This window comes from Penicillium maclennaniae, assembly GCF_028827695.1.
Source record: "Penicillium maclennaniae strain IBT 15551 chromosome Unknown utg000008l:1.0-3552695.0:1.0-3555053.0, whole genome shotgun sequence".
NCBI lineage: Eukaryota > Fungi > Ascomycota > Eurotiomycetes > Eurotiales > Aspergillaceae > Penicillium > Penicillium maclennaniae.
Window position 1 is genome coordinate 863,202 of NW_026623220.1, and position 14,278 is coordinate 877,479.

Here is a 14,278-nt window from a genome sequence, read left to right on the forward strand (position 1 = left end):
TCGTCCTTTCCCCTCAGACACCCGCAATCGGAGAACTTGTTCCTCTTTCTCGTTTTGCTGCTTCACTGTTCACAGACGACCGACTCAAGCGCTTTCTTCGGGAATTTTTCTGACTTGCTCTGCTGTTCTCTGTTCAACAGCAACCGTGGCGTCGCTTCTCCGGCAAATTCTTCCCACATCCCGCATGGTCGCCTCGCACTGCACTCAGGTCCTCAATATTATGATTCGATAACATTCACTTGTTTTCATATTGCCCTAGAATCGTATTATCACCGTTTGAATCTCCCAAGATCATCACCTCCCCTATCGACTTCGTGTCGACTCGAACTTGATCGAGTCACCCACCAATTTCAGCGCCCCGCCACGAGGTCATCGCCAAGATGCCGACGCTTGCGTTGATCAACTTTAACATTGTCTGCGCGACGCTCGGGGGTTTTATCTCTCTTTTCGGATTAGTCTCCTATCTCTGCAAGGAGCGATTTTATCTCTCCGAAGCCTGTACGTGATCTCGATCTCGATCTCCTTACTTCAGAAACCCGCAAGCTGACCTGACCCACTTAGTGATTTCGTTGCTGGCCGGAGTCGCATTTTCTCCACATGCAGCCAACTTTATCAGGCCTGAGGACTATGCTTTGCATAATGAGTTGAATCTCGAGGCTATTACTCTGCACTTTACTCGTCTGGTCCTGGGTGTGCAGCTGGTTCTGGCCGGAGTTCAGCTTCCTAAGCGGTATCTGCATATCGAATGGCGAAGTCTTTCCTTGTTGCTAGGACCCGGCATGGCTGCCATGTGGATGTGCAGTAGTTTGATTATCTGGGCTATGATTCCGAACTTCCAGTTCCTTCATGCTCTGATCGTCGCTGCCTGTGTGACCCCGACTGATCCTGTGTTGTCCAACTCGATCGTCAAGGGCAAATTTGCAGATAAACATGTCCCGCGCCCCCTGCAGCGGATTATTGTTGCAGAGTCTGGTGCTAATGATGGCCTCGGGTATCCATTCCTTTTCTTTGGTATTTACCTTTTGAAGTACACTGGAATGGGCGGCGAGGGGTTCAGTGGCGGTGCTGGTAAAGCCATGGCTATGTGGTTTGTCGAGACCTGGGTGTATACCATCATTCTGAGTGTCGTCTACGGCGCTGTGGTCGGTTGGCTGTCACGTAAGCTGCTTCACTGGGCGGAGGAGAAGCGTTATGTTGACCGGGAGAGTTTTCTGGTTTTCGCGATTGCTCTTGCAGTGAGTCCTCACTCGCAGTTCATCATGAATATTTTGACTGACTCAAAGATAGTTGTTCATCGTGGGTACTTGTGGTCTTATCGGCACAGATGACCTTCTTGCATGCTTCATTGCAGGCAATGTTTTTACCCAAGAGTGAGTTGAACCCTCATATTGCGAGACACCAAAGCTAATGTAATACAGCGACTGGTTCCGTCTCGAGACAATGGACGACTCGCTTCAACCAACTATCGACATGCTCCTCAACTTGTCTGTCTTCATGTGGTTCGGCGCAGTCTGCCCGTGGTCATCTTTCCTGAACAACGACATCATTCCCATCTACCGACTCATCTTCCTGGGCATCCTGATCCTGCTTGTTCGACGCATGCCCATCGTCTTCGCCATGCACAAGTACATCCACCAAATCGAGCACTTGCAACAAGCCGCCTTCGTAGGTTTCTTCGGCCCCATCGGTGTCGGCGCCATTTTCTACCTCTCCGTCAGCCGTGAATTCCTCCGAGAAATTACAGTCAACGGTGAAGTGCGCGAGGACGCCCAAAACGTCATGGACGCAGTCAACATCGTCGTCTGGTTCCTAGTCATTTGCAGTATTGTTCGTGGACCCCAAGTTCCAAATAAACCCCCACCCCGTTCCCCATTTTAACATTACTCAGGTCGTCCACGGAATGTCTGTCCCAATCGGCAAGGCAGGCTACCATCTCCCGCGCACCATCTCCAGCGCGATCAGCACAAGCACAGCCAACGAACCAGAACCAGTCCCCATCTCCAACGTCCGCCACACGCACAGCACCGCAATGACCTCCGAGAATGGAGCATCCAGTTACCGCTCTCGTAAGCGAGGTACGCGCGAGTCCCCGCGCCCACCTCTATTCCGTATCGGTCGTACTGTGATTCGTCCTCGGTCCCCCTCGGACCAGCCTGGAGTAGGCCAGACTGATGAGCCGGAGAGACCAGTTAACGTGGTTACGCATGACCATGTTATTGGTACTAGTGCCGATGGGGACCGCCAGGGTTCTAGCAGTCCTGTCTGACAAGATGGGGTTGTCGCATGATCAAGCATGCCCTTGCTTCCAGGGCATCCAACCCCACGTCTATATCTTCAGGGACCCAACAGCCGTGCTTGAAGGAGGCGCTGATGGAACAGCCAAAATCGCCCTGAGGTAACATCATCTATTCCTTTTACAGGGATGTTTTATTTTCGTGTCTTTTATCTTTTGAGTATTTACTTTGGTGGCATTTGAGGCGGGTGAAGCATGATGAAGCATGGGGTACATGAGTGAAGGAATTTTGGGTGAAGCATGTTGCATACGAGAAGTGGTGAGGTATCAGTGCATACGCAGATAGACGTACATTTCATCTCGTGAATATACAGGACATCATGTTGTCCACAAACCTGACCGAAGTAAACGGAGATATTTACCTACAAACAACTTATCACAAATCTACATCGACATAACAAAAAGCAAAACGCCATGCATTAAAGATTCGTACAAATGACCCCCCGTCAAAGTGGGGATGACAAAACAAAAAACTGCCTCGGCTGAAAAACAAAAAATAATGGCCCTCATATTGAAGTGAACCTATCCATAGCAAGCCCAGCACATAAACACTTGCGCAGAACTAAAAGTCCGAGCCAGTAATCACCAATACCAAAGCTTATGAGAAAGCCCCCAAAACATATCGTACGGTCATAGATCAGCATATCAAGGAGACATTAATATGAAATCCCGAAATCCAGGCCAAGAAAGTAAACATGCACCAGAGAATTCCAGAAAAGGCATCTCGCGTCCCAGCCATGTCTTCGGCTTCTACCTTCAAGTCAAGCTTATGCGCATGCTTTGGTATCGTTACAGGTGAAGGATATACGGCGATGTGAGCGTAATGATAAGATCGTAACAAATGCAATCAAAATGTAGACAGGGTTTTAGACGTTCATGCCGTGGGCGCGACGAGTCAGGGGGATGATCAGGCGGAGAAGGGGATCTTGCGGGTTGCGGTTGACGACGTCCATGTATAGGCCATTCAGGCGCTCGCTAAGACGCTGCATGATCTTGGGGGTGACATCGCGCATTTCAGGGTCCTGCGAGTGCGTTAGTAGGAAGGTATGTATGGTAATATGGGTGGAACATACGGCAAGGTTCATGTTATTGAGTATCACATTGATCCAGTTCAGACGCTGGGCGACGTTGGTCTGCAGGATGAGGTGACCGCAACACCCACGGAGAGCATGAGCATGGCGGACAAACGGGGCAGGTAGTCGGGTCTAACGTTGACAAAGACATGGTCAAAGAGGTCAGCCTGCTGGCTTGACTGGATCCACTTCATGGTGGCATCCTCGTAGCGACCGGCATTGAGAAGCCGAGAGATCTCAGTCGCCTCAGCTGTATCGGCGAGGGGAGCAGGAGCACTCGACTGGGCGGCAACGTTCTGAGGCGGACCACTCGATGGTCTGGATTGAGGGCGAGACAGAGGGTGAGGGTGAGGTTGAGGCTGGGGTTGAGGCATTGCCCGAGGAGCAACATTGACAATTTCCTCAGGTGTCGGGCGTCCCACGGAGGGGCGGTTGTTGTGGGTTGGCTCGCTCTGGCGAGTCTGGTTCGCGGCAAGCGAAGCCACGGTGGTAGACAGACCGCGCAGCATGGTAGCCATTTCCTCAAGCTTAGCGTTGTCGCTCTGGCGCTGGGCCTCGTAATACCTGATCTGAGCCTGGAACTGTCTCTCCATATCGGTCTCGATCTTCTTGGTGCTGAGGGACAGGGTCTCAATCAAGGGAGCGATCGAACCTTGCACAGCCTTCGAGACCTCGGTCTCAAGGCGAGGAGCCAAGTTCTCTGCAACTGAGTCTGAGATGGTCTTCAGGACGGCCGGCTGTTGCAGAGCATTGGCGACCGCCTTGGGAAGGGCCTGGCGCAGCTCATCCTTGAACAGGCTTCCAAGCTGCTGGGTGACAATGCTGTTCACCTGCTTGGCAACGGCGATGGCAGCCGTCTGGCCAATAGCGGGGATAACCTCAGTTTGAATGCTCTGGGAGACAATACGGGTGAGGTTCTTCTCGACATTGTCAGACAGTGTGCTTGAGACCAGACGAAGGACTTGATCCTGCTTGGCGGACGAAGCGGCATCCCAGCTGCGACGCTCATCATCGAAGCGGCGGTAGAGACTTTCAAACTCTTGACCAAGGGACTTGTTGAGCTCAGCGGAGACAGTGCCTTGCAGAGTCACCATGTGCTGATTCAGATCCTCACTTGAGATGGCAGAAGCAGGCAGGCTTGAGACAACAAGTCCATTAGAACCTGTGCCTTCGGCAGCGCGGGTCGCAGCCATGGCAGCAGTCGATGTAGCAAGAGAATCGATCTCCTTGGTCGGGAAAGATTCGATACCGGCCAAGACGGTGGGCTCCTTGGCCTTTAAAGTTGCTTCAGAGGCAGAAGCCTTCTTCTTCTTCTTCTTTTCAGGCTTCTCGGCGCCACTAGGAGTAGCGGATTCGGTATGCTCCTCCACGGGCTTCTTCTTGGCGACCTTGGTGGGAGAAGCGTTGCGAGAGGGAATGATGCCAGCAGTTGATTCCAATACGTCGGTCTTCTTCACTGTATCCTTCACGGTAGCAGCGCGGGAAGGAGTGGTGGACGCAGTGTCCCCATTCACTGAGGGATCGTCCGTGACGTAGCTCGGGAAAGTCTGAAGGTCACTGATCTCGATCGTGCCTTCTTCCAATCCGTCGATAGGGCGAATGACCTTGTTATCAGAGGTCCATCCCAGGTCCTCCTTCTTGATGTTCAGGCAGGTCACACCATGCGAATGCATCACGTACAGCTCAAACAGGCCAGTTTCCTCGGCACCACGCTTATCAGTGGCAGACTTAATGGTAGGAAGAAGCTCCAGGCTTCGCAGCTGACCCTTACTGCCCAGGGAGATCTCACGAATGCCGCTCAAACAAGCAGTAGATTCGGGCTTGGGCAAATTACTGTCCTTCTCGGTGGATGCCTTGATGAATTCCGCCTGGGACATCACAGGCAGGTTGTATCTGGGTGCAGATAGATGAACGAAGTAAATGGAGTTGCGCGTAGGGTGGCCAACCACAACGATACCCGACGCCGGGTGATAAGCGACGCTGCAAATGGCGTCCGACTCGTTCTCATGGGGGAACTTCACTTCCTCCACAGCCTTGCCCAGCCCAATATCCCAGAGCTGCAAGGTATGGTTCTGCTTAAGTCCAACCAACACATAGCGAAGAGCCGTGGACTTTGAGTAGGCGCGAAGCTTGTCAAGGAAGAGCACCGAAGTAGGCCAGGATTTTTCAGCGGGCGAGCCAGTCACGAACGTGTTCAAGGGAACCCGAACTTCATTCGCAACAGGGCCATCAGCAAATGAGGGATTTTCAAGAACATCCTTGATGTCCCAGAAACGCAGGCGGCCAGTCTTGTCGAGAGAGGCAATGACAGTGTCATCATCGCTGAAGGCAAAGTCCTTTCCGGCTTTGCCAGTAGAAATTTTCAGGGCACGCTCCTTGAGGAACTTCTCAGTGTTGACCGTACGCTGGGCCCCAGACACGCCGTAGTTTGGGTGCATAGCCGCATAGGGAGAAACGACATAGATGTTCTTTCCGCGACCAATAGCAAACAAGTCGGCGTGGCGAGTGCTCCGCTTGGCCCGCGTTTTCAGCTGGCCACCGGAGGTGTTCTCGTCGGAGGCAGGGAACGGTGGGAAGATGAGACTATCGCGCTCCAGAGCATCCTGCTCGAAGAGATCCTTGTCCTGGCCCGAGATCAGAGCCCAGTAGACAGTGCCACTGACACCGATTCCAAGGAAGGCCTGAACTTCAGACTGGCCAGTAGTGGAGGCAGAAGTGCACAAAGCGACGTTGAATACGCGATCGCGAGTGGAACGGAGAACCTGTCGGTCAGATCCGTCGTCTTGACGAATGATTCTGATGCCGCCAGTTTTTGCCAGGGCGTAAACAATATATTCAGAGGTAGCAGCGGTCAAAGAGCGGTCGAGCTGGTCAAACTCCTTTTTGAGACGGGCGATATCCATAACATCATCGTCTCGGAAGGTCATAAGCTTCCCAGACTGCGGCTTCACCGCGATGGAGATAAAAGGCCGCAGAGGGAAGTTGTGAACAGAGACCACACGTTCCTCCTCTTTTTCGGCGCTATCTTCTGCGCTTTCCCAGCTATCAGCCAGAGCATCAGTGTTTTCATTCCCGCTCTGGCCAACAGGGGAAGAGGAAATGTCGATTTTGACCTGCTTGACGGATTCGGCAGGCATTTCCAAGCCAGCTTCCTCCTTGGCCTCAGCAACAGTCTCACGCAATTGATCGGCGATGTCCGCAATGACCGTGTTGGTAGGCTCCTCCTTCACGGTGGGAGCTTCCCTCTCCAGTTCCAGGGCCTTCGCTTGACTACCACTGAGAGAACGACCGATTTGATCGACAAGACGACCAACGACTTCGTTGACCGCATCTTGCTGATCCTTTTCCAAGGCGGTGTCACGCTCCGCTTGAGCCGAGGCATTGCGGGAGCGGTAACACGTTCAATATTCGCGGTGACGTTGACCTTCTTCGTCACTTCAATTTCAGGACCCTCGTCGTCCGATTGGGGATGCGGGGACTGCTTGCGAGGAGACATGGCAGCCAATTGATCGAAAGGGTTGACATATGTGAACATAGAGTCCTTAGAGCCCGGGGACACGACCGGTTCTGGCTCTGCGGGCGCTTTAGGGCTAGCCTCTACAATCTCAATGATCTCCTTGGGCTCATTCTTGGCCGACTCGGGAGCAGCAGTCTGGGTAGTTGGAACCAGCGCCGGCGCGTCTGCGACATTCAGGACCGGGCTGATATCGGTTGAGCAGGCGGAGCAGCATATCCTGTGTGTTCTCACTCGGGCCTTCCGGCTGAGCAGGAGGCGCCTCGGCGGGGGCAGAGGGCGCAGGAGCAGGGGGGGCGGCCTGTTTGCCGAACAGCGAGGCGACAAAGTCCGAGGCGGAAGTGTTTCGTCCGTGTGGCGAGGTCGTCTCCTGTGTGGGCGGAGAGCGAGACTGCTCGGGAGCCATGACTGGAGCTTGCGAAGGAGCCGCACCCTGACCCTGGCTGAATCGCAGAAGACTCAGCAGGTCAACTGGTTGCGGCGGCTGCTGCTGCTGCTGCTGCTGTGGCGGCTGCTGAGGCCAGTCATTACGAGGAGTCGGCACATTCGGGCTGAGGATATCAGAGCCATGGTGAGGCGGGGTATTCACTGGGGCAGGACTCTGCATATTTGACGAGACTGATGGGTGAAAGTAACCGTGCGGCTGGGGATGGGGATAGCCCTGTCCGTCGTACGGCTGCTGGGGGTGATGAGGCGGGAACATTCCCGGCTGGTAAGGCTGTTGGTATTGCTGCTGGGGACGTTGCTGATAATAATCCTGACCGGGGCCATTAGGGGGCGATGGACGTCCCCTAATGCTGGCCAGTAGGGTCTGGAGATCGTTCGGGGTAGACATTTCTGCCGTGCGCTGTAGAAAACAAGCGACCTCCGCACGAAAACCAAGCTTTTCGAGCTTTCAAGAGCTCTCTTTCGAGAAAAGAAAATCGAAAAGCGACGACCAGTCTATCAGAAAGCAAAGATTGAACAAATTGATAGGTTTATGGAAAGTAAGATGAAGTTGTGGAAAGCGAAGTGAGAGGTTGTGAAAGAAGAAAGGATGAGGTCAAATTGGAGAAGCGAAATGCAGCGTGGCTGGTGCGGTGGCTCGAAGGCGGTGATTGTGTTGCGCCGCTCGTCACCTTCTTCTCTTCTTACCCATGCTTGTCAACTTTTCAAGTCAATAGCATGTTCCTGGTGCCTCCGATCTACGTCTAGAAATCTAAAAGGCCCTCTTTGACAATCTACTGCCGTTCGGAGCCCACGGGCTGCCCTCACCCATCATGTTCTGTCTCCGGAGGTAAGATGAACCCACGAGGACCATCAGACCCAACAGTCTTTACACCTTGATACGACAAGATCAGACTGACATGAAGTAACAAAACTACAGCTGGCTACCCCTCCTCTTCATTCCTACGAACGCTTCGCCTCTCTTCATCATCTCCTTCGTCGCCCTCACCTACATCATCCACCGGCCTTGCATCTACTGCTCAGCGCTCCTCCTCATCCTCTTCGTCTCATCCTGCCACTGGTCGGACCGGTGCATCTTCGATCTACGCAGCAACTGGTTTGCGCCGCGATACACATCTGAGCCAACCGAGTATGGCATCATGTCCGGCAACGCCACAACCGCTGCGCCACTACCAGGCGACAGCTTGACAGGTTTCGTCTTTGACACCTTCAACTCGACTGCCAAGGCATTGGCTGGAGCTGCTCTTGAAGGCGCCCAGCAGCGGCTCGGCGTGGAAACAAAACCCGCCGAGTGGACGGGTGTGGGCTTGGAATGGTTGCGGAACCTGTGGGGGCGCCGCGAGTGGATGCTTCCCTGCGTGGATGTGAAAGTGCGTTTATAGACTAATGAATTGAAAAGGCGTTCATTTATTGGATCTGGTCTGATCTGTTCTTTGATTTTGACATTGTGATGTTGGCATGAGCGAGAGGATCACCATATCTTCTTTCTCTGACGGTGTGGGCCACAAGGGCTTCAGGTCAGTTTGGCAGAAGGAATCTTGACAGTGGACCTGGATTGACTGCCCTCAAGCCTCGGAAATGAAGCTGTATTTCATCAACTGTACATGGACTGCATAATGCCTGACGTTTACAAATTTTTGAATTTACTCTCGAACAGAAATCTTTCTTCATGGGTCAATTCCTAGGCTGAGCATTGCATGCAGCCCGATCGAGGAGACAATCCAAGGGGGCCTCAAGGCTGCACTCGTAGTCTTTCCCAACTTTCCCTAGTCAATTTCCAGTATCTTAGACATCTCTATGCGAGGCTCCAATATATGGTTTAAACACCTCTAGAGGTTGGCCCTCGCCGACGTGTCATAGCCGCTGCATGGGAGATGCTCAAATTGTCCTTTTGAGTCCGATTGTAGCGTCTTGCAACCCCTTCTACTCTGGGATCTAAAATTAGCGTGCACATTCAGCTACACGGCTTGATTCATATCATGTTCACGTTTGTGGGCGGAGTATGACCTATCAATGCATGAAGTATTCAGAAGAACTACCAATTGAACAAGATGCCCCTCAGTTTTCCATTGAATATCCGCGCTGATCAAGTCTAGTGGTCAAGCCTGGGATTCAGAGTGCTTGTACACATGCGCTTTTGTCTAGAGTAATGTCTACAGTAATGCAGTCTAACAAGACCAGCCATCCCAATATACCATCACCCCAGAGTGGGTGCGGTGATGTTGTACCTGAAATGTCTGCTGGTCGTTGCGATGCAATACCCATACTGGACCAAGAGATAAAGCAGCTTCGCTGAACGAGCTCAGGTTGTCTCCGTGGATGGGTCAAATGCATCTGCGAACATCCTTTCATATTTCATGTTCATCTTCTCATGGCATGATAATGTGCAGATTCTGGTATTGTGTGATATGTCAGCACCCCCCCCCCCCAACAGTCTTGGGCTGATAAGAAGTGGAGCCATAGCTATATCGGAACATGCTACATCCAGGCTCTTACGATTTCCGCGTCAAGTTGTGTCCGAGAAAATAGCCCTGATTTTCGACAATTTGGCGATCCGACCTGGCATTGTGTATGGAGACTTAAAATGTTCGCAAATGTGACCCGCGTCGAAGCGTGCCAATCACAGAGTGTTGGCCGCGGGGTACAATTTTGCACCGCCCAGCAATCCGCCGTGGACCAGTAAAACAAATCTGCCCCAAGGTTCTCAATTTTCTCTGTCACCGCTTTAGAGTACCCCTCCCTCTCTCCTGAACCTTTTTCTGAAAAGGTCATTCACCATCTATCTCCCTTTTAACTCCTATCATCCTCCTTTTCCTTCCCCCTTTCTCTTCTACTCAAAAATGTCGAAGCTTTTCGTTGGGTTCGAGAACCCAATACTCCTAAACTGATCTCCTTTGCTAATACTGTTTTTCAGCGGTTTGGCCTGGGCCACTACTGATGACAGCCTGCGTCAGGGTTTCGAGCAGTTCGGTCAGGTCACCGATGCTGTAAGTTGACACGTGTTACCCTTTTTTTTTTCTCTGAGTTTTTTTTCTTTGAGGTTTTTTTTTTTTGGCTGGGAGAATATCCGCTAATAATCTCCAGATCGTCCTGAAGGACCGTGAAACCGGTCGCTCCCGCGGCTTCGGCTTCGTTACCTTCGCTTCCGACGATGAGGCCACCGCTGCCATGAACGCCATGAACGACCAGGAGTAAGTTGTTTTCTTTCGATCCTTTACCTAGCAGAGGTGTTTAACCGCGTCCAGGTTCGAGGGCAGGAGACTTCGCGTTGACAAGGCTGCTGAGCGTCCTCCCAGATACTAGAGGAGCGCAGTCGGAAATGATGAAATGAGGAGAAGATCTAAAACATCAAGGCCTATTACGTCGCCGATGATCGTGCAAATGAAGTGTATGCGTTAAGTGTTCATAACGTTGGATGGCCGCGGGCGGCGGGGTATTACCTAGACTTGACCAGTAAAATAAAAACCTGCTCAGTTTCTCCCAAGTCAAACTCGGAAATCAAGCTCCCTTTACACGTATTCTTTAGATTCGTAGAACCACATCCCATCATCACTGAAAATGATTCTCATATTTTGAATTTCAAGTACAAAGTATGCTCCTTTAGAAAACAGCACAGGACTTTCATTTCCTGAATTCTTTGATGCCACTCAAAAAGAAACAGACCGTACCTAGTAAAAGGCATAACCACTTCAGACTAAAGTCGAGTCCCTTTTGAAAGTAGCACACAACGAGTTCACTCTCCCACCAGAGCCCCCCCTACACCCGACTACAGACTCGACGTCCTCGACGTACCAACAGACGTACCCGTCCTATTCGCTGGTGTCGTCGGACTCGCCACAAACCCAGGACAAGCACTTCCATTAACCTCGGTCGTGTTCTTCGGCATCGTCACACAGACACCGAGAGAAAGTAGAAAGTTCATGAGCGATGGAATACAAGCGGCACACGAGCAGATCTGAACACATTTCAGCAAAGGTCCAAAGCCAGTGCTAGCTAGAAAGAGACAAGAGAAGGGAACCAGATGAAAGTTACCTCGGTCAATCCGTCACTGATACATCGTTGTAATGCAGCTTCGTCGTCGCTGGTCACTGCGGAGACTATGCAGGTGATTGTGCCGGTGAGGCCCAGACAGGCCGGGAGGTTACAGGCTGGGGGAAGTTGATCGACGGCGAGATGGTTCTGCTCGATCTCTGTTCCATGGTCAACTTGAACATTTTGGAAAGTCGTGTATAGCGAAGGGAATGAGAATGGTGGCCTACGAGGTAAGTTGCATCTCTGTTCCTGTGGAATATGTGAAGCGATGACACTAGATGCCAAGTGCCAGGCTAGGAAGAGGATGGTCTTGATGTGCATGTTGGATATGTTTATGCGAGGCTTTTGGTTTATGATCAAGGGCGAGGCAGAGGAGAGTGCGTTCGAGTTTTTCGATGGCTGGGCTCATGAGAAGTATTTATTTGCATTTTATGTAGATTTGGTTCGGATGTAGCTCTCAAAAAAGAATGTCTCTGTAGAAGTGGTTCTAGGTATGCATGTCATACCCATGAGCGGATACGTGAAGAACGGAAGTGACACCCCCCCGTGCCCGGTGGCACTGGGTCACATTGAGGATGCTGCTTGTCTCTCGGGGTGGGATTCTGGATTCAAGGTAAAGGTGGATCATTGGAAAAGTGGAAGTGGCCTAGCCAGAGATGTATAATGTATGGGACATGAAGGAAAGACTAAAAGTAATGCGTTGATTATTGGACATGGTTATAACCTAAGTACAGGATGGAGAGGTATCTGACAACGACGACACACAAAAAAGCCAACGACAAGGTGACCTCCCTTCTCAGATCGTGAATCCGGGAAATATTTGGGGGCGACCAAGAATATCCAGGCTCGAAAGGCAGAGAAAGAAGCGAAATCAGGAGAGAAAAAAGCAGTAAGTCGTGAAACATGACCCAGAAGACTGTGGTATCACAAACGTAAAAGGCTCAGTTGATCGTAGGGCTCATCACCCGCGAAACATGGAGAAAGCTAAACGCCTAAAGAACAGGAGAACAGATATGTGTATGTAAAGAGAGAAAAGAATCTGCAGGCAAGAAGACCCAAACACTTAGAACACGTACAATGACGAAAAATTAGTTGTAACCGCCGGTGGTGGGCAGGGGCCAGTCATCTTCTGTGATGCTGCTCCAGAAAGTCCAGATTCCGGTGACAGCGAGGAGGGTGAATAGCGTCTCGAAAAGGGCGCCGTTGATCTTGGAGTTGGAGGCTTCGCACAGGTGGACGCTGATCACGTATTGGAAGATCTGACCAATGGCAAATAGCAGGGTTGCGCCGGTGAGATAGACTGTTGCGGAAGGATTAGCAGATGGATTCTTCGAGCTGGAAATTGACACATACACATTGGTCGGAACTCGCCCAGCACGCGCAACACCAGGACAGCCTCTAGGACGTAGAACAGGAATAGGCAGACCAGCGGGAAGAGCTGGTATAGGACGTAGAGTCCGATATTCCTATTTGGGTCCGCGTGGCTTGGCGCAAAGTGGCCAGTCCAATCGAATGCCGTGTCGAGAGCAATGTAGCCGGTACCAACAAAGAGCACGACCGCAGAGCCACAAACCAAGCCGATCGAAGCAGGGGTACCATCATCGAGCAATTGAAAGCCCACAAGCGCATTCATGAGCAAAATCCAGCAAGTCGCAGTGATAGACGCAATATGAACGGCCGAGAAACCCTGAAGTCACGCATTAGCCATTGAACCTCCTTCAAGAAACACCAGTTGAACCCAAAATCTTACCTTTCGAACCGAATCCTCAAGTGGAATACCACCCACTGTGAAGATCTCACAAATCTCAATCACAATGAACCCAATCAGGAACAATTGCATCTCCCTAAATCCTGTACGTCAGCCTCGGGCGAAAAAAGAACCTAATGTCCGACTCTCACAGGAGTGGAAATCAACGTACCGGCGCCCGACAGCGGCATGCTTCCTTTCCGACCTCCATATCAAAACCACCGAAACCAGGATCGCAATGAAAGCCAGTAGAATGGAGCCTGTTCCCGAAGACTAAGGTCAGCACTAAGACCATTCACCAACGCGCGGCAAGGTAATTACCAAGATTGGCGAGGTAGCGATCGCCGCTGAGTTTAATGCCATAAAGCGGACACCCGTTGTAATGCAGGTTCGGGGGCTGATTGACCTTGAACAGCTGTTCCAGAGTAGTTAGTTTCGAAGTTGAGATTGGGGTTGCGACCAGAGAATTGGAAGACTCGTGAACGTACGTTGCAGACGGGCAGTGTCGAGTCGCGACAAAAGTCCTGTGAAGCCCGAGAGAGAGGAGGTTAACGATGGGCTTTGAGCGCGGATTACTGGAATGCGGCGCATCGATTCCAGGAATTCAGGGTGGTGCCGTGGACTCACGTGGAAATTGCCGAATTGCGTCGAACCCATGGCGGTGCGATTACGGTCGCGGTGACCGTCTTGGTGAGGCTGGTGACTGGGGACCGGGGGCCAAATAGAGTCCCCTGACCCGCGATTTGAACGATGGCGACAGTAGAGAGCGAAGAGAGCGAGGATGGAGCGAGGGGATGGGAAGATTCCGGAGGTTTCTAGCGATAGACCAGGTGAAGTGAAGGAATGGAAGAGAGGCTACGAGTGGGCATGAACAGGGAATGGCCGACGCTAGTGCTAGATTTAGGCGGCGTAAATTGAGCACCGAAAATGGGTCAAACGGGTCTGTAGTTCTCTATCCTTCGATTATTATCATTGGGATTGTGCCTGGGTCCTGGGTCCTGGGACCTCATCCATGGAACTGTGGCAACGGCCCTGTCCGTGGTTCCGGGCCGCTATTCTTAGCATGAATCTCTGGGATAATGTGCAGCAACGTGAGGAGTCGGCCAAAAGGCACAGACTCCCGATGGCGTAGTCCCCAACTTTTAGTCTCTGGTAACTAGGTGGAGGTAACT

General features: G+C 51.8%; 6 protein-coding genes across 6 annotated transcripts; 3 read left to right on the forward strand and 3 right to left on the reverse strand.

Moving 5' to 3' along the window:
- Positions 1-380: 380 nt before the first annotated feature.
- N7477_009312 (putative Na/H antiporter) lies at positions 381-2,266 on the forward strand (the record flags this gene model as incomplete). The annotated part of the gene is made up of 5 exons (XM_056970973.1): positions 381-498; positions 562-1,235; positions 1,288-1,370; positions 1,419-1,827; positions 1,889-2,266. 5 exons carry the CDS (start codon positions 381-383, stop codon positions 2,264-2,266), a joined length of 1,662 nt encoding a protein of 553 aa, XP_056817952.1.
- An 893-nt stretch (positions 2,267-3,159) lies between these two features.
- On the reverse strand, positions 3,160-7,715 carry N7477_009313 (uncharacterized protein; the record flags this gene model as incomplete). Its single annotated transcript, XM_056970974.1, is given in 5 exon segments — positions 3,160-3,315; positions 3,367-3,426; positions 3,444-6,707; positions 6,728-7,047; positions 7,064-7,715. 5 exon segments carry the CDS (start codon positions 7,713-7,715, stop codon positions 3,160-3,162), a joined length of 4,452 nt encoding a protein of 1,483 aa, XP_056817953.1.
- Positions 7,716-8,139: 424 nt separating this feature from the next.
- Positions 8,140-8,709, forward strand: N7477_009314 (uncharacterized protein; the record flags this gene model as incomplete). Its single annotated transcript, XM_056970975.1, has 2 exons — positions 8,140-8,156; positions 8,247-8,709. 2 exons carry the CDS (start codon positions 8,140-8,142, stop codon positions 8,707-8,709), a joined length of 480 nt encoding a protein of 159 aa, XP_056817954.1.
- Positions 8,710-10,167: 1,458 nt separating this feature from the next.
- N7477_009315 (RNA recognition motif domain-containing protein) lies at positions 10,168-10,630 on the forward strand (the record flags this gene model as incomplete). Its single annotated transcript, XM_056970976.1, has 4 exons — positions 10,168-10,187; positions 10,242-10,314; positions 10,412-10,518; positions 10,573-10,630. The coding sequence occupies 4 exons, from the start codon at positions 10,168-10,170 to the stop codon at positions 10,628-10,630; spliced, it is 258 nt and encodes an 85-aa protein (XP_056817955.1).
- A 690-nt stretch (positions 10,631-11,320) lies between these two features.
- N7477_009316 (uncharacterized protein) lies at positions 11,321-11,680 on the reverse strand (the record flags this gene model as incomplete). Its single annotated transcript, XM_056970977.1, has 1 exon — positions 11,321-11,680. The coding sequence occupies one exon, from the start codon at positions 11,678-11,680 to the stop codon at positions 11,321-11,323; it is 360 nt and encodes a 119-aa protein (XP_056817956.1).
- Positions 11,681-12,447: 767 nt separating this feature from the next.
- N7477_009317 (chitin synthase export chaperone) lies at positions 12,448-13,763 on the reverse strand (the record flags this gene model as incomplete). The annotated part of the gene is made up of 7 exons (XM_056970978.1): positions 12,448-12,659; positions 12,713-13,046; positions 13,110-13,203; positions 13,279-13,366; positions 13,428-13,521; positions 13,595-13,630; positions 13,734-13,763. The coding sequence occupies 7 exons, from the start codon at positions 13,761-13,763 to the stop codon at positions 12,448-12,450; spliced, it is 888 nt and encodes a 295-aa protein (XP_056817957.1).
- Between the last annotated feature and the right edge of the window lie 515 nt (positions 13,764-14,278).